Here is a 25,580-nt window from a genome sequence, read left to right as displayed (position 1 = left end):
GCCCCAGGCACTCTGAGAGGGTTGGCCATTGTAGACAAAGGCAAACAAAATTTGATGCCAGTCAGCTGCCAAACAGAAAAGGACATACAGAGAATGAGGTAATTTCTGATGAGTTTGTCTGAAAAGGACTCATTCATTTCTTCCTCTCCCAACAAATCTGTATTATGAAACTACTCTTTGTAAGGCACCATGTTAGGTGCTGTGCTCCTGACACTATTGATCCCATCCCACCAGAGAAGAAAGGTAAAAGTGAGTCTACAGTGAGCTTGGTAGACACAGACCCAGGGTTATATACTCAGAAACACCTGGAATAGGAGTGGGAAGGGAACACCCCACATGGAAACTTTTCAACCATGTTTCAATACATGATCAGCAGTCCAATAATTCCCTTCCTCCCTTTCTTCCTCTGAAGGGAGCACATCATTGAGAAGGATTGATTAAACATTTAGGAAAAGGAGGGTGTGGTAGTGAACTATTTCATTAATAATTCAGGAGAGTCAAGGTAAGGGGAGTCCTTTAGTAAGGGTGGTAAGTTGAAATTTTTGTCCTTGTCTTTACAGACCCAAGAGTATGTCCTTCACTTGTCATAAATCAATGCTAACCTCAGTTATGGTGTAATCTTCAAGGCTAATTTATACAAAACTTCAAAAAAGGCAAATGTCCTGGGGAAGACTAATGGTGACGTATTTTAGAGGAGTGCATAATAGCAAAGAGAATTCTTTAGGTCCCCAAATTAATTCTCAATCCTTTGACCTGACAGGAATAAAGATTTCAGGGAAGACTCCTAAAGATTCATGGTAAAAATAAAATGCAGAAATATTTTGAGAACACATGTTGGAGCACTGGATGGATCAATAAAATAATGCATAGACTACCAAGTGTTTCCTGGGAACTCACTGAAAAATTCAGATTAGGCTCTATTCTCTGTAAGTTTTCTTTCCTTTATGACTCCTATATTTCTTAATGATATATATTTTTTTTCTGTAGGGTGCACCCTGGCCTACATGTTGTTTCATCATTGTGCAGTGCTCAATGTGGTTATTGTACAGCTTCATTTTCAGTGAAAGCCACGGGAACAGAAGCCTCATACATTCCCCACCCATCCCACTTTCACACATCGGTCATTCAAGAAATAAAGGAAAGAAAGCATTAAATATGACCCAGTCACATCTTGGCCATTAACATAACATTCTAAGAGAAGGAAAAATATCATAAATGGAGGAAAACACATTACCTCCTAAAATGCCACCAAATTGCCGAAATACAAGTTTGTTAGTGATGGTGGTGGAGGGGGGTGGCGGGGGAGGGAGGGAATATTATCATGTGGAACCTCAGCAGTCTCTGAAAACCCTACAAATTTCCCCCATATAACTACCAAAGTGATGGGTTTGCTCCACAAGAACTGTTGTGACTTGGGAGTTTAAGTTCTTCAGAGGTGAGTTAGACAGCGATGATTCTTCGAAGAAATTAAAACACTATATTTGAATTCAGTTCCCAGGTTATCACTGAGCTTGGGTTACCAAACAATTCCTACAATGTCTACAGTTCTAGGACACTACAAAGCAAAATCTAGGGTTTCAGCCAAACCCTTCAATCCATAGGCCTATGTAAAGGGCTGTCCCAAGGAACCAATCATCTAGCCCATTGGTTCTCAAAATATGGTCTAAAGAGTCTTGGGGGGCTGGGTAATCCCAGTGACTTGGGGGCTGAAGCAGGAGGATCGATAGTTCAAAGCAAGCCTCAGCAACTTAGTGAGGCCCTAAGCAACTTAGACCTTGTTTCAAAATAAAAAGGGCTGGGGATGTGGTTCCGTGGTTAAGCACCCCTGGGTTCAATCTTCCTCCCCGCCAGCAAAGATTCTTGGGAGTTTCTGAAGCCCTTTTAGTGGGTCTGTGGGATAAAACTGTTTTTCCACATTTTTACTGGTACGTTATATATAATGGTAGGATTCGTTACATATTCATACATGGACACAATACAACAATATAATTTGGCCAGTATTGTTGCCCAGTATTGTCCTTTCCCTCCCCTCTTCCTCTCCTTCTGGTACCTTTCCTCTTCTCTACTGTCTCCCTTTATCTTTCATGAGATATCTCCGCCACCATTCCTTTTCCTTTTCTCCTTTCTAGCTTTGACATGAGAGGAAACATGAATCTTGACTTTCTGAGTTTGGAGGAATGGCATCCAGCTAATCCGCGCTCCTCAGTATTTACCCTAAAGAATTGTATTCGTCATACTGTAGCAATACAGGGATGAAACTATTTTACAATAACAGTAAGGTGATACTTTCTTTTTCACTCCCATCATCTCATCTTTTCCAGAGGTGACATGACATGTGATGTTGTCTCTGATAGCTGAGGGATGTGTGCTTCTGTGTTCTTGAATTTTAAATATTTCTGACTCTCAAAATCTAAGATAATTATTATCAGTAGATACAACCTAAACTCCAAAACTCTTTGGGATCCTCAATAGTTTTTCAGGGTGTTAAGGTGCTTCTTTCTGAAGAGCAGAGTAAACCCTCTTGAGTAAAGAGACAACCTACTGAGCGGGAGAAGTGATTATTTCCAAACAATACACATGGCATGGGGTTGACATCCAGCATATGTAAAGAACCCCAATAACTCGGTTGCCCCAAAACAGATAACCTGATTAAAAATGGGCAATAGGGCTGGGGATGTGGCTCAAGTGGTAGCGCGCTTGCCTGTCATGCGTGTGGCCCGGGTTCGATCCTCAGCACCACATACAAACAAAGATGTTGTGTCCGCCAAAAACTAAAATAAATATTTAAAAAAAAATTCTCTCTCTCTCTCTTTAAAAAAAAGGGGGGGGGGCAATAGACCTAGGTCAATGTGACTCAAAGGAAGACATTCAGATGGCCAACAGAGACGTGAAAATATGCTGAGCAACACCAATCATATCAGAAATGGCAGGCAGCGCTTCGCCTGACCCCCTCTAAGAGGTCAGTTGTCAAAGAAAAAGAAAAAAAACAAATGTTGGTGAGGATGTGGAGGAAAAGGAACTCTCATACATTGCTGATGGAAATGTAAGTTGGTACAGTGATTATGAAAGACGGTATGGAGGATCTTTACGCAATTAAAGGTAGATCTCCCATATGATGCAGCTACCTCACTTCTGGGCATGTATCCAAAGGAAATGACTATGAGCACACCAAAGAGATCCTAGCATGGTCTTGTTTATTGCTGCATTATTCACAATAGCCAAGATATGGAATCAACCTAGATGCCCATGAACAGGTTAATGGATAAAGGAAATGTCATACATATGTGCAATGGAATACTATCCAGTCATAAAAGAATCTTATCATTTGTATAAAAATAGATGAGATTAGAGGACATTATGTTAAGGGAAGTGGATCAGATAGAAAAACAAGTACCACATGTTCTCCCTTGTGGATATTAAGACCAAAATTTAGGTGAATTGTTGATTTATCAGTGTTATTTCTAGAATGGATTTCATTCTAACTATCCTAGTCAGAAGGAAAATTTACCTACTCAGTATTGCTTTGATTTCAATATGGAGAATCAAAGGAATTCTCTATGTTTCTGAAGTATAGTTACCAAAATTATCTAAAAAGGTTTAGAAAATGTGAGCTCATGTTATAGCTTAGGGGAAAGATCTACCCCACTAGATGGTTGACAGAAGCCCCCCTCTCTGTAACATGTTCCCATGCTAGAGAAAGGGGCCGCTTCTGTCTCATGGGATGGGATAGAGAGACAATATGTAGTAGATTTTCACACAATATTATTCTGCTGATATGAAATTCTGGTAGCCAAGGTGGCAGGTATGTTCTTAATCCCAATGCTGTCAAATTTAAGCCTGGAGCCCCAAGAGACGAGCGGTATTTAAGACATCATCTCTTGTTAAGTAGCAGCCACACAGTTGGCGGTAGCCAGTGAAGGATTCCCTGCCATGTAGGACTCTCCAGTTGTCTATAAATAGGACCTGTGAATGAATAAAAAGAGAAAACATCATCAGAACAAGCGCAAACCCAAAGAACCCTAAATCAGAAGAGATCATGTAAAAAGCAAAGCGTTAGGTGGTTCTATGGTTACATTCTGTGCGATATTTTTATTTTTAAATTAAGCAGACTTTTGGAAGCCCAGACGGGTGTAACCCTGTAGCAGGATAAATGGAAGTTGCAAAGGCAATAGTAGGTAATAAATGGGCCCTGCCCTTGAGGGGTTTATGTTTCTTGAATAATTGTCCTCTTTTCAAAGCAAATCATGTAATTTGATTCTTTCGTTTTCTTTTCTACTTCTCACTCTATACTTTCTCAAAGGGTTAAGCTATTTTATTATGTTTTATGAAGATATTCTCCATCCAGAGGAAATAAAGATGAAAAAAAAATGGAATCATGAAGGTGGAGGGACTCTTAGGGATCATGCAGTTAAAACCCCTCGTCATTCACATAGAGTCACAGATGTCAGAGATGGGGTGGGGCCTGCTCCCAGGTCATTCAGTGAGTGAGTGGCAGGACCACAGCCAGCACCTAGGACTTTTTTTTTCCCCCTCTGTTTCCTTTGCAACAACACGACACATACTAAACAAGTACCATTATTGATTGATTTGTTTATTTTTATTTCCATTTTTAAAAATTTTTTGGTACTAGGGATTGAACCCGGGCTGCTTTACTACTGAGCTCCATCCCCAGCCCTTTTCATTTTTTTAAAGGATTTTTTTTACCTTTGTTTTACTTATTTTTATGTGGTGCTGAGGATTGAATTCAGTGCCTCACACATGCTAGGCAAGCGCTCTACCACTGTGCTACAACCCTAGCCCACCTGTTTTTAAATTTTTGAGACAGGGTCTCACTAACTTCCTGAGGCTGGCCTTGAACTTACAGTCCTCCTGCCTCAGCCTCCAGAGTCACTGGGATTACAGGTTTGTGCCACCATGCCTGGCTTTCTTCACTGCTTCTGTGTAACAAGCTTATTTGATATCTTTAGAGTTTAGGACATACCCTCCCAGGCTTTAGTTTGACCCAAAGCTCATTTTCAGGTCTCCTCAACTCAATTGTTAGAGTCCGGTGTGCTGTATACCAACGATGAACGACATCATAAGGCACAGTATTGATGACAGCTCGGTCATAGTTGTTGTACCTAACGTGGAATTGTGAGAAAAAAAGATCTCAAACACACAATAAAGACATCTGTTGTTTATTGAACTACTTTATATAATGGTTTTCTCTGCATTCACTACTTGTTCTGCAGATGAGCTGACAATATGTCAACATTCTCTTAGGTGCACAGGATTGGAGAGAGGAGCTCTTCTGCCTGCTGATCATATTTTGTTTCTCTCTGGAGAACCTGGGGATAGGGGATAGAAGTTAAGTCCCAGTTGGTTTTTCCCCATCTTAAGATATGATGTTTTATCTAAAGCATATTTCATAGAGTATGTCCTTATTGGTCAAAGCTCATGGAAGCATTGGGGAAAGATTTGAGCTTGCCCCTCGTCAAGCTGAGAATGGCATGGTAGGCTGTATTAACAAAGCTTTCTTTTCAATGACTTATAACTTCTCATGTGTCTCCCTTTGTGAGAGAGATGCCAGCTATAGTAGCTACTGGACAGTTCACCCAAAGATCTTAACTAATTCATTAAATACTAACATTTATATGAGCATGTGCTACAAGCTAGAAAGTGTGTTAGGCTCTAAACACACAATGATGAACATGGCAGACATGATCCCCTTATGTTCTCTTGAGGAAGATAAACGATAAACTAGAAATAAATATATAAATAATTTCAGCTAGTTGCAGATGGAAGGAAGAAAAATTGGTGTTATATGTTTAAGCATGCCTGGGAAATCTATTTCAGATGGAGTGCTGAGTGAAGGATTTTTTGAAATGACATTGGAGCTGGTACCTGTATGATGAGAGACCAGCAATTCAACCAGCTAAGGGAAGAACATTCCAGGCAGAGGGAATAGCAAGTACAAAGCCTTGGGGTGGAAAGGCATTTTATTATGTTTGCAGATCAGCAAGAAGGTCACATGGCTGGTGGTGAGTAAGCAAGGGGAATAACAGTGGAGGAAGTGATACAAAGGAAATCGCCAGGGGTCAGATGATGTGTAACCATGCAGGCCACAGTAAGGACTTTGGATTTTTTGTGAGCACCATGGGAAGCCAGTGGAAAACCCTAGCTGAGATAATGGATTTCTGTTTTGGCTAAGGCAAATTAACTTTTTATTGAAGTATAACACACACGCATGCACACAAACACACAAAAGCAGACAAATAATGATGAATTTCATGATGGGATCGTATCTCTATCGCTACCATCCATATAAATAAGTAATTAACTAGAAGCCCATAACCTTTCCTCATGGCCCTCTCCAGTCACACTCTTTCTCCTACCCAAGGGTAACTACTATCCCAACTTCTGTTGCCAAAGATAAGTATTTGCTGTTTATGAAAAACAAAACTTTATATAAAAGAATCATCATATCTACTACACACACATTGACATCTGTATGTTTCTACATGCATCTTCATACATTTTGTGTCTTGTTTCTTTCATTTAATATTAAAGGACAGCATTGTTCAGCAGTCGTTTATTCATCCTTGGTGCTGTATGGCATTTGATTTTGTGAGCACAGCACAATTTATTTATCCATTGTACTGTTGGTGAATATTTGAGTAATTTCCAGTTTGGAAGCACTACAAATACTACTGCTTTGAACATTCTATTCCATTGTCTTTTGGTGAGCATCTATATTCACTTCTGTTTGATATAATCTTAAGAATGGAATTTCTGGGCCATAAGTATGGGTATGCTCAGCTTTAGCAGACACTGACAAAGATGTTCTTTGCAAAGAGAAATAAACATCCAATGGTTCTCTTCTTGGGTATCAGACAGTGTTTATTGGTTTTAGTACATAGCACAATCAAAGCCAGTATTCTTAGTTTTCTCATATGTAAAATGAGCATAGTAACACCTGCTTAGTGGACCCCATAGGGATACTATGAAAATCAAATGAAAGAATGTAACAGTGCTTCCTCCCAGGCTTGGAAGAGCTATGCCCAGAGGGAGAATAGGGTGTGGAAGCATAGTCTCCACCAGAGTCTTGATCCCCCATTTTTACTTCCAGAAACTTCCAGTGCTGTGCTAGGTACTTCCACAAATATTTCATTCACTCTTTTTGACATTTCAGAAGAGAAGGTGTCATTAACTTCCTTTTACATTCAAGGAAACTTGAAAGTTAAATTAAATGTGCCACAGGGCTCATAAGTAGCAGAGAGGTTTTTAAATCAGGTTTCCCTAATAGTTTGACTCATTGTTTGTACCTGAGAACAGAAATCCAATGTAATTTCTGTGTACATTTTTTCCTAAAGATAACTTTTTTAATGGATCACAACTGCAATCTCTTGGCTTCAAATGGAGATATATAGTTTATGAACATTTTCATATGTAATATCTTATTGACCCTCTATGTTATAATCCTGTGAGGCAAGTAGTACAGCTATTATTATCTTACTTTATAAATAAGAAAAAATAATGACAAAGCCCTGTGATTTGCCCAAGGCCACATGGAATCTAGTATTAAACTTTTTATATTAGATGATGTTGTTTTCTAAGGCCACTAGCAGGAAGCATCCAGTAAAGTCTATTACAAACTAGCAAATAGCTGTGTAATGTTCTTTTGATTAAAATAAGACTATTCCTGGGCTTTTGCACAAAGTGATGCCATCATATTATTGTGTAACTTTTCTTTTTTTTTCTTTTTCCTGCTTTGATGTGAGGCAATAGAGGCCTGGGAGTGAGGGAAAGAAAACAAAGCAATAATTTATTTGATACAAAAAGCCATCCCTCTTATTAGTTGATATATTTTCCAAGTAAAGAGAGCTCAGTGATTGAATAGAAGATATATTTGATGGATTAGAACAAAAAGATGGCTATTTGAAGTGACCAACCAAATTGAAAAATTCTTAGTCTGAACAGGAAAAAGAAAAACATAGAGTGAGATTTACCAATATAAAGAATCTGGCATTACTAAAGAATCTATAGATGTGAAAATAATAAGAAAATATCATGAATGAATTTATGACTACAAATTTGAAAACTTAGATAAAATGTACAAATTTCTGGAAAGAGCCACCAACTAAAGGTAAAATAAAAAATCTTACTAGCTCTCTATAGATGAATAAAGGTTAAATTTAATATCCAAAACTCTCCCCAGAAGTAAACTCCATTTTTAGAGAATTTCCCTGGTAAACTCTAACAAATATTTGAGAATTATGGTGTAAACAAAAGATGATGGGCACTGTAATCAGATGGAGCACCCTTACAATTTAAGAATGTAGCATTATTGCACAAACTCTTTGGGAAACTGAATTTTGCCAGGTCAGGATGATACCAAAATGTGACAAAACTCATTATAAGAAAACTGGAGACCAATATCCCCTGGAATCTGGATGTGAAGTTATCACTTATTAAACTCAAACCAGCTATGTATACGTCAAGTTACCAATTCATTGCCTCTCAGTTCCCAATGTACCTTTCTGTATGCTCTTGATATATAAGAATCCCCCTTCTTTTATAGTAAGCACAATGTTAAGCTTTCTCTGAAGAGAGTGCTGCAAGGATGCTGAAAGAGGAAGACCTTTTCCTGCTGTTTCTGGCCCGGGCTGGGATTCTGTACTGTGAGCGTGAAGACATCTGGTAGAGGCAACTTCAGCCTCTCAGTCAGAATTTGGTCCCTCTGCCACTTTGTAGCTTCAGTGTGGTGATAACCTTTCCATAGGCCTCTTGACATGATAAACCAGAGCCCACATCATATCCTGCATGCAGCTGCCTATCTACAACTGCTGCGTGTAACCTTACCTGCTCAGACTCTCTGGGCAAGCCCCTTCTTGACCTGCACACTAGCCTCCTACATCTGCAGTGATACACACTGAGAAGACATTCTTTCTGCAAGTTCTCACTCCTCACACCCACCCCATGCAACCCATGTGCTCTGAAGTCTTCCTGCTCTCATGGACACCCAGACTTCCATGACGCACTCAGACTATCAGTTGCTAATTGCCTGCCTCCCTCCCTCCGTTCCAGAGGGTGGTCTGTTGTTTGCTCAGAAACTCCAGGTCAGATTCAGCCTGGCCAAACAAGGAAACGGCTCTGCTACCAGGTGGCTGAAGCACGCCACTCATTCTTGAAGGTCTGAACCCCTTCCAAGTTTATCCAGGTTTATCCTTCCTTACCTATTTGGCCTCAGCCCTAGGGCACCATACTGATTTTCCTTTTGTGCTCACTATTTCTATTTTGCACACTCACTATTTTGCCACAGTTCCCAATTCTTTTTTTTTTAAATATTTATTTTTTTAGTTTTAGGTGGACACAATATCTTTATTTTTTTAATTTTTATATGGTGCTAAGAATTGAACCCAGTGCCTCACGCATGCTAGGTGAGCTCGCTACCACTTGAGCCACATCCCCAGCCCCCCCGCCCCCCCCCCCCCCCGTTTTTTAAAGAGAGGGAGGGAGAGAGAGAGAAAAGAGAGACGCGGCTGGGATTGTGGCTTAGCGGTAGAGCACTCGCCTAGCACGGGCAGGACCTGGGTTCGATCCTCAGCACCACATAAAAATAAAGGCACCTAAAAAATAAGTAAATAAAAAAAAAGAGAGAGAAAATTTTATTTTAATATTTATTTTTCAGTTTTCAGTGGACACAACATCTTTATTTTATTTTTATGTGGTGCTGAGGATCGAACCCAGCGCCCCGTGTATGCCAGGCGAGCGCGCTACCGCTTGAGCCACATCCCCAGCCCCCTTTTTAAAAAATATTTATTTTTTAGTTGTAGTTTGACATAATGTGTGTATTTATTTATTTATTTATTTAGTTTTATGTGGTGCTGAGGATCGAACCCAGGGCCTCGCAAGTGCTAGGCGAGCGCTCTACCGCTGAGCCACAACCTCAGCAACCCCAATTCTTTATATTAATATTCCCTGTTTAAGTTACCATGTAGTACCTATCTCCTAACTGGACTGACACCATCAATATACAACCTGTGTGTGCGTGCACATGTTGTGTGCGTGTGCGCATGTTAATATATGCAAGTAGGGCTTATGCCAGGAGTGCAAGGTTGGTAGCTGAGTAAGATGTCCAGTGATCATCTCCCTAAAGGAGCCACAAATTTAAACAGCTGTTTATGCACCAAATTACCTTCACAAGAGCTAAGGAAGCCAGGTGAGACACCATAAAACCACAGTGCTAGGTTTAGTTATAAGAAGATGTGTCAAAGAAGGCAGGAAGGAAAGAGTTGCCTGCATCACTCCTACCCCAACTTCAAACAGTGCAACATAGGGAGAGAAGCCTCCCACTTGGAGGAGGGAGAGGGACTTAAGTCCAGATCTTAGACTTGAAACCTACTACTAGTCCTGCCAAGGTGAAACCCAGTGCCTGGCAGAGCCCCATGATTCCTGTCCCAAGGCTAGCAGTCCCCATAAACTGAGTTGCTGGAATTGGGTTAGCCAAAGAGGCCAAGGGATTGTTTCCACTACCGCTCCTCCAGCCTTAGGCAGCAGAAAAAGTACCAAGACTCCACCTCCTGGAGAACAGGACAGAGCAACTAGCACAAGACTTTGAACTCAGTGGCTGTTCCACAGCCATGAGACCCAGCACCAGGGAGAAAACAGAGGCCTCCTATACCCAGGCCAGAGCTCTCAGATGGAGCTCTAGACTGGAACCCTGGCATCTGCGGGACAAACTCGTTTCAGCCCGCATCACTGTCAGCTGTGGCATGATAGTTGTTGCACCCCTTAAACAGTGCAGATCCCTGCATCTGAAAGACCCATGTTTTGGTTTGGAAGTGAGGTGTCTCCCAAAAGCTCAGGTGTGAGACAGTGCACGAAGGTTCAGAGGAGAAACGGTTGGGTTGTGAGAACCTTAACCCAACCAGTGAGTACATCCCCTGATGGGGATTAACTGAGTGGTAACTGAAGTGGTAGGGTGAGGCTGGAGGAGGCAGGAATTGAGGCATAGCTATGGGGTATATATTTTGTATCTGGAGAGTGGAGTCTCTCTCTCCGCTTCCTGATCACCATGTGAGCTGCTTCCCTCTCCCACTCTCTTCTGCCATGATGTCCTACCTCACCTTGAGCCCCAAGGATTGGAGCCGGCCTTCTGTCGACTAAGACCTCTGAAACCGTGAGCCCCCAAATAAACTTTTCCTCTTCTACAGTTGTTCTTGTTGGGCCCTTTAGTCACAGCAGTGAAAAAGCTGACTAAAATAACCCAAGTGTGGTCCAGCTTAGGATCAGCTTGGACATCCAAGGGACTGCCCCACCAACACTACCCCAACCTTGGGCAGCAGAGTGAGAAGCAAAACCACTCCCTCTGAAAGACAGGGCAGGAAAGGGAGCACAGGACCGTGTCTTGGAACTCAGTGCCAAGCTTGTGAAACCAACACTGAGAAGATCCTAAGAGCATCCACCCCCAGGCCACTGCCTGAAAACAGAGTCTCTGGACCCACCTCAATGCCAGCGTAGACTCAGCCCCTACTAATCAGACCTCTATTTTGGCCAACATCACCTGTGACCTGTTGCAGTGGTCTTGGGCCAGAGTATGCCACAGCAGTAGAAAGCGCATAGCAGAGTGAGTCCTGGTCCTACCCCAATGTTGGGTTGGTCTCAGCAGGTTGTGGGCTCCAGATGTTATCCAGCATTGTAGCGTTGGTGAGCATGGGACTGTCCACCCTTTCCTCCCTCAACCCCAGGAAGCACAACATGGAGAGAGTAATTGTCTGCTGGGGGAAAGAAAAGGGAGGTAGGTGCCAAGTTTTGGCATAGGAGCCTGGGGTTATTGACTTCACAGTGAGGCCCAAATCCTGGCAAAATCACATGGTACTTTAACAAAGTACAGTGAATGTGAATGAGGTATGTGAGCCTAACTTGGTCACAGGTGGATGCTAGCAAGTTCAGACTATACTTCTCAGACACTCTGCAAGTTCATGACAGACAACAAACCAACTGGGGATTTGGGACAGACCTGGACATGGGCACCCTGTACTGCTGAAACATTGATATCATATCAAGCATCTTTTCTGATTACAGGGCAACAAAATTAGAAACCAATAACAAGGAAGACTTTGGAAACTATACAAACACAGAAATTAAACGACTCACTCCTGAACAACCAATGGGTCAAGGAAGGAATTAAGAAGGAAATTTTAAAATTTCTTGAAAGAAATAAAAATGGAAACACAAATACCAAAACCTATGGGATATGACAAAAGCACTACTAAGAGAGAAGTGTATTGCAGTTGACACCTACATCAAAAAAGCAGAAAGGTGGTCTGGGGCTGGGGCTCAGTGGTGAAGCAGCCCCTTAGCACATGTGAGGCACTGGGTTCGATTCTCAGCACCACGTAAAAAATAAGTGGATAAAATAAAGGTATTGTGTCCATCTACAACTAAATTTTTTTTTTAGAAAAGCAGAAAAGACCTCATACAAATGACCTATCACACACCTCAAAGAACTAGAAAAACAAGACAAACCCCAAATTAGTAAAAGGATATAAATAATAAAGATCAGAGCAGGAATAAATGAAATAGAGATAAAATTACAAAAGATCAACAAAATGAAGAGCTGATTCTCTGACAAGGTAAACAAAATTGACAAATTCTCAGCTGGACTAACTAGGGAAAAAGAAGACTCAAATAAAGTTAGAGATGAAACAGGAGAAATTAGAACTGACACCAAAGAAATACAAAGGATTTATATTAGCAAGTATTATGAACAATTATATGCCAGGAAATTTGATAATCTGGAACCAATTGGTAAATTCCTGGACACACACCTTACCAAGATTTGATCATGAATAAATAAAAAACCTGAAAAGATCAATAATGAGCATTGAGACTGATTCAATAATTTTTAAAAATCATGTATCAAAGAAAAGCCCAGGCAGCAAGGGAAACAATCAACAGAGTAAAGAGACAACCTACAGAATGGAGAAAAAAATATTTGCAAACTATATACCTGACAAAGGGTTAATACCCATAATACATAAGGAACTCAAACAACTCATTAGCGAAACAGCAAGTAATGGATTAAAGAATGGGTAATAGACCTGCATGGACATTCCTCAAAGGAAGATACACAAATGGCCAACAGGTATAGGAAAGGCTTAACACCACTAATCATCAGGGAAATGAAAATCAAAACCACAGTGAGATACCATCTTGCTCCAGTTAGAATGGCTATTAGCAAAAAGACAAAAGGGGACAAATGCTGGTGAGGACATGCAGAGAAAGGGACTCCTGGGCTGGGGTTGTGGCTCAATGATAGAGCACTTGTCTAGCATGTGCAAGGCCCTGGGTTCAATCCTCAGCACCACAGGGGGGGAAAAAAAGGAACCTCTATATTACTGTTGGCTGGTGTAAATTATTTACAGCAATTATGTAGAACAATATGGAGAATCCTCTAAAACTTAAAAACAAATCTACCCTATGATCCAGCTATCCCACTTCTGGTTATATTTCCAAAGGAGATGATATTAGCATACCAAAGAGATACCTGTATGCTCTTGTCTATTGTTGAATTGCTCACAGTAGCTTAGATATGGAGTCAAGCTGGATACCAATGAATGGATGAATGGATAAAGAAAACATGGTACATATCCACAATGGAATGCTATTCAGACACACACACACACACACACACACACACACACACACAAATGAAATTCTACACTTGACACAACATGGATGGAACTGCTGGAGAACATTATGTGAAACAAGCCAGCACAGAAAGACAAATACCACATGATCTCACTTATACATGGAATCTAAAAATGTTTTAACTCATAAAAGTAGGTGGGAGATGGCAATAGAAGCTTAGGGGCAGGGTTTGGAGAGACGTTGACCAAAGAATGCAAAATCTGAGTGAGACTGGGAGACGCTGAGGAGTTCTATTGTGTAACATGGGAAGTGTAGCTAATACCAGTGTATTACATATTTGAAAATTGCTATGAGTGTAGATTTTACATATTCTCACCACAGGAAAATGGTAACTATGGGAGGTAATGCATCTGTTAGTGAGCTCAATCTAGCCATTGTACAATGTAAACACATTTCAAAACAACACGTTGTACATGACCAATATTTACAATTTCTATTTGTCAATTTAAAAATAAAGAATTGGAAAAAAAAGATGTTTGAGTGGCCAATAAGTACATGAAAAGATGCTCAACGTCATTAGTCACCAAGAGAAATTCAAATCAATACCCCAAGAAGGTACCCCTCATAAGGGCTGAAATTGAAAGGCTGAGAACATCAAGTACTGGCAAGGACATGGAGCAGATACAATTCTCATCCATTGCTGGGGACAGTGGTAACACGGTAAAGCTGCTTTGGTAAAACTTGTTGCAATTGCTTATGAAATGAAACACTCGTAGGTTCTGTAACCCACCAGTTCCACTCCCAGGTAATTAATTATCTTGAGTGAACTGAAAATATATATTCACAAAATCATTTTTTCACGATGTTTATTTATAGCAGTTTTTATTCATAATGTCACCAGACTGGAAACAGATCAGATGTTTATTCACAAATATTCAATTTAGTTCAGAATAGGCAATACTAATATATGATGGTGAAATGGTTAAACTGTGGTTTCCTTATGTATATGTGCAGGGTTTGACTGAGAAGGAGTGTGTAGGTACTTCCTGTAGTGATATATTATTTCAAGTTTTTTTGTGGGGGGCATGGGGGATTGAACTCAGGGGCACTTGACTACTGAGCCACATCCCCAGCTCTATTTTGTATTTTATTTAGAGACAGGGTCTCACTGAGTTGATTAGCTGTAGCTGGCTTTGAAATCAACGTCCTTGTGCTTCAGCCTCCCTAGCCCCTGGGATTATAGGTGTGTACCTCTGTGCCCAGCTGATAAATTATTTTATGTATTGATCGTAGTTTGGGTCACATAGGTTTATGCATCTTTCAGTCTTAAGTATATACTTAACATTTTAACCATCACTGCATAGAGATTTTAACTCAAAATTGTATACAAATATTGAACTCTAATTGATATAAATGTTAAAGTATTTTAGGGGTATATGTACTCATATGTGCAACATACTTTAAGATGCATTAATGTGATTAACACTGATGAATAGACGAATGGCTAAATGGAGAGACAGTTGATAAAATTAGCATAGTAATATCTTGATTGTGGGATGTAGGTGGTAGGTATATGGTTTTTCACTATTAAATGTTTTTAACCTTTCTGTAAGTTTGAAAATATTAATAATGTTGTAAAAACTATTGAGAAGCTACTCACTGTTTTACTCAATGTGTACACAAGAAATGATTGAGGGAGAATTTCCTAGAGATATTTAAGATAAAAAATGAATTAGTATCAATATAGCTCCTTCTGTAATCCAGGGTAAAAGGTAGGGGAAACAACTTTTTAAAAAAATTTTTCTGGTGTTATTATTGCAATTAGAAACTGATGAATACAGGATAAGCATGCCATTGAAAAGACATACTTTATATATAACCAGAGATATGAAAATATGTGCTGTATATGTGTAATAAGAAAAAAATATTATTTAATTATTTGATTTGAATTAAGTTATTTGAATAAACAAAACATTTCACAAAAGTTTTTCTGATGACCAAGTCTGTACTCTTTGTCATGTGTATCAAGTTTTGTAGTTATCTCCACACTGCCTCTGTAGTCTAAGAATTTTTTTCACCACTAGAGATTAAATCCAAGGCTTTGCACATAGTAGGAAAGCGTTCTACCACTGAGTTTGTCCCCAGACCTTGCCTTTGCACTCTATACATTCTTGATTATTGGATATACCATATATTTTCTTACTTATTAATTATCTGCTATAAGAATTAGAAGTTTATGAGGGCCACAGTTTTTTTGTGTTTTGATCACAGTTGCATGTCTGGAGTTAAGAATTGTGCCTGTGTCTTGGTAGATGATCAAGAAATATTTGTTGAGTAAACTGAATTAATGCACAATAGAAGTTAGCTTGTAATACATAAGATAAGAAGGGCAATTCAAATGTATGACAGAATAAGCAAAACCTTTGTTGTAAGATGGAAAATAATTGGCTACAGAAACCTATACACAGGGAAGAATACATGTGTAAAACCTGACTTATATGGCATGATGTTAAAAGAGTAAAAAAGCATCAGATGATGTAGAACATTGTAAGTCATGAGGGTGACCCTGGTATTTCTCTGAAAGACACTGAGGAGAAATAGCAGAACTTAACACAGGAATGAAAAGATAAGTGTTATATTTTGGAAAAATTATTTTAGTTATAGATCAAATAATTAATAGAAGGCAACTCATGTGGAAGCAAGGAGACCAGTCAAGACTTTAGCAGTGGTATAGAAGAGTGATAACAGTGGCCCCACAAGAAAACATGGCATTGTGGATATAAAACAGTGGATGGTTTGAGAAAAAATTAGGGGGCAGAGTTGATGATGGTTGTATACTGTGAAGGAGAGGGAAAAGCTAAAGGTGACTTTTGTCTTCTGGTTTATGCAGCTTGGTGGATGGTGGTGCCATTTAATGAAATGTGTGAAATAAGTGGAGGGGAAGGATTAAAATGAATGGAGATGATGAGTTCGGTTTTGAATATGACATATTTATGATTCTACAGGATACCTAAGTGGTGATATCCAGAAGACAATTGGATACTTTGGTTAGGATCTTTCATAAATCTGGGCTAGAGACAAAAATGTTGTCATCGTGGCTTTGGGTACCCTATCTGCATGGTTACTGAGGTCAATTAAATGAGTGGGATACTTTTTATTTCAATAGATATTTTCATTTTTAAAATTCAGCCTTTAATACCTGCCCCTTCCCAAAATGCTGTTGGCCTTTTTATTATTACATGGGAATTATAACAAGAATATAAATTGTTGTATAATGAAAAGCTATAGAAGAATGATATTAAAATATGGCAGATAGAAAGAATTTAGGAATTATGATTACATTGTAACATTGATATTTGGTAAATATATTACACTGGAGAATAGTTATTTGGTACTCACCTGATCAAATAAAGTTCTTTATTCCATGGGTAGATATTTAAGACAGGCCCAACTCCAATCATGTGGTTGTGGCATTCTCCAACATTTTCAATATATTCATGCTTCAATGGCACTTTGCTGAGGAGTTCAAATTGCTCAGGTGCCTTTTGAAGTACCTGTTCTGCTGCATAGAATCCATCTACTAACAGTGTCCTGCCACCTGTTCCTTCATGCTTAAGACAGTGAAATACTTGAATGCTAAGGAGAGAAAAGAAAATTCTTCTATTCAGTGGGATAGAAGAGAACACATCAAAATTCTAGAACATTATATAAGAAATGATAACTGAGCTCATTTGTGTCATTTTCTTTTCCTGAAGAAAGAAATCAGAATTCCTAGTTGTTTTTTCATCACATCCAGTTGTACTTTTTTATAATATTAATCACTAATGAGTTGTGAAACAATGTTGCTACAGATTTCTTTTAAATATATCTAACATATATTGAAGCCTCTATATATCTTGATATATTGATAACAATACAAGCATGAGTAATATACTATACTAAAGTTGTATATGATAAAAAACAAGACCCATCAAAAAAATTATTTACTTTAGTGGAGTATTGTACAATGAAATGTTTGAAAGGAGTAAATGGATGAGTTTGCTTAGGCTTAAAAATGAGGAAGAATTATACGGAATAAGATTGAAGTAAAGAGAGCATTCCAGATAGAGAGAAAGCATGAACAAAGATATTGATGTAAAGTAACAAAGTATATTCAACAAAGATAGTAAGAAGCTCCTATTGGCAAACATAGAGAAACAGAATGATTTTAAGCTATGAAATTCTATGATCATATCAACATTTTAAAAAGACTATTATGGGGCTAGGGTTGTGGCTCAGTGGGAGAGCATTTGCCTCCCATGTGTGAGGCACTGGGTTCAATCCTCAGCACCACATAGAAATAGATAAATAAAATAAAGTTATCATGTCAATTTACAACTGAAAATATTTTTAAAAGACCATTATGATGATGGTATGAAAAATGGACTGGCAGGAAGCAGATGACAAAAACTTGGAAAACATTTGGAGGATGAAGGACAACCAAGAATCCAGAATGACTCCTGGTTTATCACTTGTGCAGCTTTCAAGATCATAATGGTATTTACTAAGACAGAGAGTGCAAGCAGACGTACAATTGCATGGTAATGAGGAGGTATGAAGGGTTGAAGAAGTTCAGTTGAATATTTAACCGGAAAAGGGAAAGTGACTATTACACTAAGTAGAATTTTCAAATTAATGAGGGGAAATAAAATCAATGATAATTAAATAGGTAAAAATAAGAAAAAGTAAACTTCAAAGCAAAATAAGAAAGATGGAGAGAATAAAATAAAGTGAAAATGAACAGAAGTACAATTAAAATAAGAAATATCAGTTCTTGCCATGTTGAACATTCTGTGAAACATATAGGTCAGGAATATTTAGTATCCAGTTAAAGGCGAGAGTAGAGGTAAACAGAGGTAGACTGTGTAGTCTGTAGGAGACAAAGGCAAGAAGATGAAAGAAGTCATTTGGAGAGATCATTTCAAGTAAGAAAAAAAGGGACAAAGAGAAATCCTTGAAGAATAATAATATTTAGGGTATGAATACTGGAAAATCAGCCAGCAAAGGAGGCTGAGGAAAAATGGACAGATACACATGAGGAAAACCAGAAAAGCAGGGATATTTAAGAAGAGAAGATATCAGGAAGAAGTCAGTAGGTATGGAAAGGCTAAGATTGAGGAAAGAGAAATTCTCAAGGATGCTGGAGAGAGTGATATCCAGAGCAAAGATAAGCTTTAGAAAGGACAAGGCATGTAACAATGCAAATGATAAAGATGATAACAATATGACTAAAATGATAATGATAATAGCAAATTTATTTATTGAAGAATTTTATTGGAATGAGATTGAAGTGAGGAGAGAGCATTCAAGACAGAGACAAAGCATGACCAAAGATACCGATTATTGATTGATTGATTGATAATAGCTAATTAATCTTTTGAACACTTAACATGTTGACAAGTATGCTAAATGCTTTAAATTAATTATAAAATATAATCTCTTAGCAATACTAATGGATAAGTTTTATTACTGAAACATAGAGATATTAACTTACTTGTGTACAATCATAAAGCTAATGATACATATTTAGGCTGGTATGCAAACCCAGGTCTGGTCAGTACCATAGCCTTACCTCTTATCCACCATTACTACATTGCTAATTTACTTCATCTTTGCTGATAATTGAAAAAGGTAAAATTAAAGGCACAAACAATTGCTTATTACTGGTGTTAGTCATAGAGGGAAGAGTTAGTCGGTATTAGAATCTCAATCCCTGCCTAACTGCTTCTCATTCCGACTCCTCTTTCTTCCTTATACATCTCCTAGAATGAAGATGCAGGGCTGTTGGTCTCTTGATATATTGATAACAATGATCAGAATCTCTAAAAGATGATTTATTCTTCTTTGCCTGAACCAAACATTTTCAACTTTCAAACCCTTAAAGCAAATCAATGTAACCATAATCAGTTGAATAGTATCACCCTCTCATGCTATCATTATAAATTCACATGTATACTCACTTTACTAATACCTTTGTGTCTCAGGTTCATCTATATGCAGAAGCAAGATAAACAATATCAGAATAACAAACCACAGAGTTGCCTCTAGTAAGTAGCAAATGGTAGGAAAGTTAAGTATTCTATTTATCATCTTTGTCTCAATAGCTACTGATTTGATGTGGAAAAACTGTTAGCCATTCATCCTCTCCGACTTGTAAATCAGGTTCAAATTCTTATTGCTTCCCAAACTCTTGATTAAGATCAAGTACAGATTCAAATTCTTCTTAATACTATCCTCAAAACATCACTGTTTACAGGACTGATCCCTTGTAACATGATTTGAATTCAAGAGAATTGTACAAATTACAAAACTAATGGTTAGCCAATACTTTTTTGATAATTTATAATTATTTTGACTAAAAATATAAATTTAACAAAATTAGGACTCTATTGTGTGGTAAGGTAGAATTTCAATCTCTTAAAATTTTATTCCTATGAGTCTAAAGAAGACTAAGCTAGTGTATTTCAAAATGATTATTTCCATGGAAAGAGAAAGAAAGCTATGCAAATTCGCAGCAGTAGATGTGATGTTGGTTAAAATAGAATAGAAAATGATTAAGAAATTACTTAAGACCATCAGATATCAAAGATCCTACTGTGTAAGAATTAAATACACCTACCCACAGGGCTCTTGAAAATAGGTAGTGTCAGTGTGCCGATCCAGAGCTAGCTTGGTGTATGCAGTGTCACCTCTCGAGAAGTCTGAAGTGAAATACCACATCCTCCCATAGATGGTTTCTCTGTGAAATGAAATAAAAGAAGACTTATTAGCTATTTGAAATTTTTCTTTTTGTCTTTAAAACTGTTTCCAATACTTTACTCACAAATAATAATATAATTTTTGGTTCAAGATTGCCATCCATGAGGTGAGATTGACAGTTAAATACATCACCAGTCTTGGCAATTCTGTCACTGATTTATATTCTAGGAAGTCGAAGGAGAAACTGTGGAAGTATAATGTACTCTGAAAGCTTAGAGAGTCATCCACTTTGTTTATCTGCCTGTTTTAATAGCCTTCATATTCAAGGTTATTCCCTGTGCTTACCTTCCTTTCATAGAAAAAGAAGATGTAGCTGCTTCTAGAAGTGATTTATTTAAGTTAATTTTTATAAATGTTGTGTTTTATTAATATTCTTAGTTTTCAATAATAGTGTTAATTTTCTAATATCTTGGATAATTCAATTTTCAAGGTTGACTGAAGAGTTTCCATATTCTTCATATGATGTAGAAGTGATCTTTTGATCATGGAGGAATAAGGAAAAAAAGGATAATTTGTTATCAGTATTTAGTGAGACGTGCTATATTGTTTGTGTTGTATTTCTCTCTGAGGGATATATCACAGATTTTGATTTTTGTAATTATTTTCTTAGTAGGCTCAGATATGAATAAAGGTCACTTTAATTCTTCAGCACTCAGAGTTCATCATTATCTAAACTCTCCAAGTCTCATCAGGAAATGTTTTTCCTTTTGATTATAAAAGTTCTAAAGCCTTCTCAATTTATTGCTTACCTGAATAGTTTCTTTTACTTGAAAGTTCTCAAACTGTTTCCAAATGAATAGCTCATAAATGCTATTGATTTATGTTCTACTAGCATAAGGCAAATGATCCATCATTATTTACTACGCAATGAACTACATCTGGGTCTTATCAAATAAAAGAGGAGTATTAATTATAATGAAGTAGGTTTATATCACGTTTAATACTAAGTAAGATCATTCTCTATGTCAGGTAGAAATGCAGAAGGGAAATGAAAAGATCACTGTATTTAGGATCAGGAAACCTGAGGTATTTAAACCCTAGCTTTATTGCTTACTATCAGAGCAATCCCAAGCGAGTCAATATATCTTAGCATCAGGTGCCTCAACAGTAGAAAAGAAGATAAAGCATGCAATTATAAAAATTACTATTGGGCTGGGGCTGTAGTTCAGTGGTAGAGCGCCCGCCTCGCACATGTGAGGTACTGGGTTCGATCCTCAGCACCACATAAAAATAAAAGATATTGTGTCCAACTACAACTAAAAATATATTTAAAAAAAAATTACTGGGCTGAGGATGTGGCTCAAGCACTAACGCAATTGCTTGGCATGCGCAGGGTGCTGGGTTCAATCCTTAGCACTACATAAAAATAAAATAAAGATGTTGTGTCCACTGAAAACTGAAAAATAAATATTAAAAAATTCTCTCTCTCTCTTTAAAAAAAGAATTACTAAAATAATAGATGTGAATGCTGGTTAAATGCTATATAGTGTTTTAACAATCACTCTCTAAATCAAGCCCTAGGAATCACAGAAGGTCAAAACTGGATTATCTTGTGATACCATGTTGCTCAAACTGATTTTGAACAGAAGTTAAAACAGAGGATGGTGGGGGAAATGAGAGGGTATTTATGTGTTTTGGAATGAATTTGCCTATGGTCATATAAGTACTTGATGGTAGAACTTAAACTACTAGCAAGTTCTTTTTATTCACATTTTTCTTTCTAGTGTACAATGATAACTATCACTTTGAGGACTAGAGGGCAAGAAACTATTCCAGTGATTTGAAAGTCTTCATTATATTTACCACATAAGTGTCTTTAGAGATTAGATATCTAGTCCTTAAGTAAATCACTGCAAGTGGGAGTCCCCTTATTCAGGACACAAAATATTCTGGACTTAAAACAAGGGTGACCAGACCATTTATATTTTTATTAGTGTTCATACTCTGGAAATTAATTATTGTGGATTTCAGGAAACTAATAAATTACCTGATTAAGCTGATCCTTTCTGCCAACTTCTCTGTGTGTTCTTGAGTGGCAGGAACATTTTCTACAAATGCAATTCCATAGAGCAGAAAGTTTTGTAGAAAGTTCTTCAGTCCCTCATTGGTTTCTAAGAAACTCTGGAAATCTATAGATGGAACTTGGGCTTGCTGGTAGATTTCAGCATTCCATAATATTCTAGGCTGGATAACCTTTTGTTTCTGTCCTTCATAGCTATTTTTCATTAGCCAATCCAATTCGTATCTAGTCACATGACCATCTGGCCCTTTTAGGGAAAAAAGACATTACAATAATAGTTTTAAATACTGCCAATAATTTACTCGTTAATGATATTAATTCTTTTTTATGGTGCTGGGGATTGAACCCAGAGCCTTGTGCATGGCAAGAAGTCTACCAACTGAGCTATATCTCTTAGCACAGGATGTTAATTTTTAGCAACCAATTACCTAGTATTGTACTATTTATCAAACCAAAGTAAAATGAGCAGCTATAATGTGTTTCAGATAGAAATATTTTGGGGTGGAGTGGTATGCATGAATACATTAATGAATAAACAAATAGACTTTCCCAGAAGGCAAATAAGTTTATGGAATTCTAGCTACATAGTAAAGGACCTTTGGAACATTTATTAAGTCATCAAAGAATGATAATCCCAGTAGGTTGTCAGTCTACTCTGCACTGTCTCCCCTTGTTCCCAATCTCTATTTCCCACCTTACAAACTCAGAATATTTGAGGTAGATGGGACTAATCTTTATTTTACAGATGGTGAAAAGGTCATTTAGTGTTGAGTATCCTTTATCTGAAATACCTGGGGACCAGAAGTGTTTCTGATTTGGAATTCTTGTTTTTTCTTTTTTTTAGTTTTATTGATTTTATTTTTTAAATACATGACAGCAGAATGCATTACAATTCTTATTACACATATAGAGCATAATTTTTCATATCTTTGTATATAAAGTATGTTCATGCTAATTCATACCTTTATACATGTACTCATGTACTTTGTTTTTTTTTTGCATTGCAATTCTTTTTTTTAAATTTTCTTAGATGTTGATGGACCTTTATTTTATTTATTTATTTATATGCGGTGCTGAGAATTGAACCCAGTGCCTCACACATGCTAGGCAAGCGCTTTACCACTGAGCCACAACCCCAGCCCCGCATTACACTTCTTATTACACATATATACCACAATTTTTCATATCTCTGTTTGTATATAAAGTATGTTGACACCCAATTTGAGTCTTCATACATGTGCTTTGATTTCTGTAGTTTTATTTAAGGAAGTGATTCTTCCTGCTTTATTCCATGTTCATGGATTGGAATAAATAATTTTGTTAAAATGTCTATATTATGTGAAACAATATACATATTAAATGCAATCCCTATCAAAATACCAATGACATTCTTTACAAAAATAGAAAAAAAGATCCAGAACTCTGCCTGAAACTTTGCATACAATATTTAGGACACAAGACTGAGATGTGCTCTCCAAAGAAGTTGGGTAGCCATAACTTTTTGGCCTTGCTGGTTGAAGTACCTCTGGTATCTCTTTTAGCTTGGCTGTCTCCACAGTTAGCAGCTTTTCTTGGTTGACAGTCCACACAGTTGGCTGTTGAGAGCCACAGCCGAAGGGGCCCCAGCAAACTTCCAGCTGCCAGCAAACTTCCAGCTGCCAGCTGACGATTGGCTCACAGCGGCCCCAGCAACATCTAGCTGATTGGCTCCGCTGCGGTGATGCTCATTGGGCTGTTTCCCTGCCCTTTGAGACCATGGAGCTGCTCACTGGGGAACTTCTTTGGTTCTGCCCACGCGACCCAGCCAATCGGCCTCAAGAGCAGGAGGATTGTGGGAGGTGGAGAGGCTTGTGGTTTTGGGGAGAGAGGCTTGTGGGAAGCCGGTGGTGGCGGTTGGGCTCTGAGGGTTTTTTCTGAGGAGCTGTTTTGTTTGGCGTGTGTGGTTCTAAAAATAAAGTTCGTTTCTTTTGACAAGTGGCTCCTGAATTGTGCCCAGCCAGACTGCGGTAGTTGGCATCTCTTAATTACTGGGGTCTCCATTCCAGCTTTGTCCTCACTTTCACAGCTCATGCATGGTCCTCTGAGGGGCAACCTACAGGGACTCTGATCCTGCTGCACTGTGTCTGGCCTCCCAGGCTTTCTTTTGAAATCTTGGTGGAAACCTCCATGATACCTTAACTCTATAGCATCTTACATTCCTGCAGAACCAGCACCACATGGACGACATGTTGTCTACTGCAAGTTTGCACAATACCAGGACCCCTGGAATCCTGGCTGCAATGTCTTCTAAGTACCTTTGTGGATCAGAATGGTAAAAGAACTTCCTAAGTCCCACTGTGAAACCAGATGTGCCCTGATGTCTTCTCAAAGGGATTTTCTCTTTTGTACACTGGAGCTTATAGTAGGTGTGATTTTGAAAATTTGTGAGATGCCCTCAAGGCATCTTTTCTATTATCCCTGTCCAAAGTACTCTGTATCAATTTAAGATCTGTAATCTCTTTAACAAGGACACTTTCCTGGGTCCATTTTATAAATATTTTATGGTCAAACTGCAAGTTTTTAAAATCCTTTAGCTCTGTTTTCTCTCCAAATTCTCACAGTAAACCTGGCTAAAAGCTATCAACAATATCCAAACCATCCATACCACTGATCAAATAATGCATTGCCTTGAAATTATTTTCACTGGATTAATTAGTCCATTACCTTTAAATTCAACCTCACATAAAGTCTGAGGATATGGAAAAATGTAGCCAAGTTCCTTCCCAGAAGATAACACAAATGGCCTATAGTCCAATTTCCAACAGAATCTTCACTTCCCTCTGAAACCTCATGAGCATAGCCCACATCCCTATTGCCATTCTGGTCTTCTGAGCTCCCAGCAGAATCACTGATTAAGCTCTGCTTATATCATTCTAAAGATTTTCTAACTTGCACCTCTAAACTTCAAAATTCCTCCTACAAACCAGCTCCAAAGACTTTTGAACCACATGGTTAGGTTAGTCATAGCAGCAGCACCACTCCAAGTACTGGTACCAATTTCTGTGTAGTCAACTTTTGTTGCTGTGACCGTAAAACCTGACAAGAAAAGTTAGAGGAGCAAAAGTTTATTCAGAGCTAGGGTTGCAGA

At 38.2% G+C, this 25,580-nt stretch overlaps 1 protein-coding gene across 4 annotated transcripts in view; it reads right to left on the bottom strand.

The window, feature by feature from the left end:
- Nucleotides 1–3,177: 3,177 nt before the first annotated feature.
- The window catches only part of Tmlhe (trimethyllysine hydroxylase, epsilon), a 62,851-nt gene continuing 40,448 nt past the window's right edge, over nucleotides 3,178–25,580 (bottom strand). For 3 of the 4 annotated variants that reach the window (XM_040287481.2, XM_040287498.2, XM_040287491.2), the window contains 5 exons: nucleotides 22,421–22,700; nucleotides 20,294–20,413; nucleotides 17,035–17,271; nucleotides 4,982–5,120; nucleotides 3,178–3,963 (listed from right to left, as the gene is read on the bottom strand). In XM_040287481.2, coding sequence (XP_040143415.1) covers nucleotides 3,832–3,963; nucleotides 4,982–5,120; nucleotides 17,035–17,271; nucleotides 20,294–20,413; nucleotides 22,421–22,700 — 908 coding nt within the window. In that variant the 3' untranslated portion in view covers nucleotides 3,178–3,831. Of the gene's footprint in view, nucleotides 3,964–4,981; nucleotides 5,121–5,161; nucleotides 5,328–17,034; nucleotides 17,272–20,293; nucleotides 20,414–22,420; nucleotides 22,701–25,580 lie in introns of those variants that run through there. The other variant, XM_040287499.2, reaches the window with a different exon arrangement.

This window comes from Ictidomys tridecemlineatus, chromosome X (assembly GCF_052094955.1).
Source record: "Ictidomys tridecemlineatus isolate mIctTri1 chromosome X, mIctTri1.hap1, whole genome shotgun sequence".
In the NCBI taxonomy this organism is placed as follows: domain Eukaryota; kingdom Metazoa; phylum Chordata; class Mammalia; order Rodentia; family Sciuridae; genus Ictidomys; species Ictidomys tridecemlineatus.
Note: the sequence above shows the minus strand (reverse complement) of the source record. Positions and strands in the feature narration are given on the sequence as shown.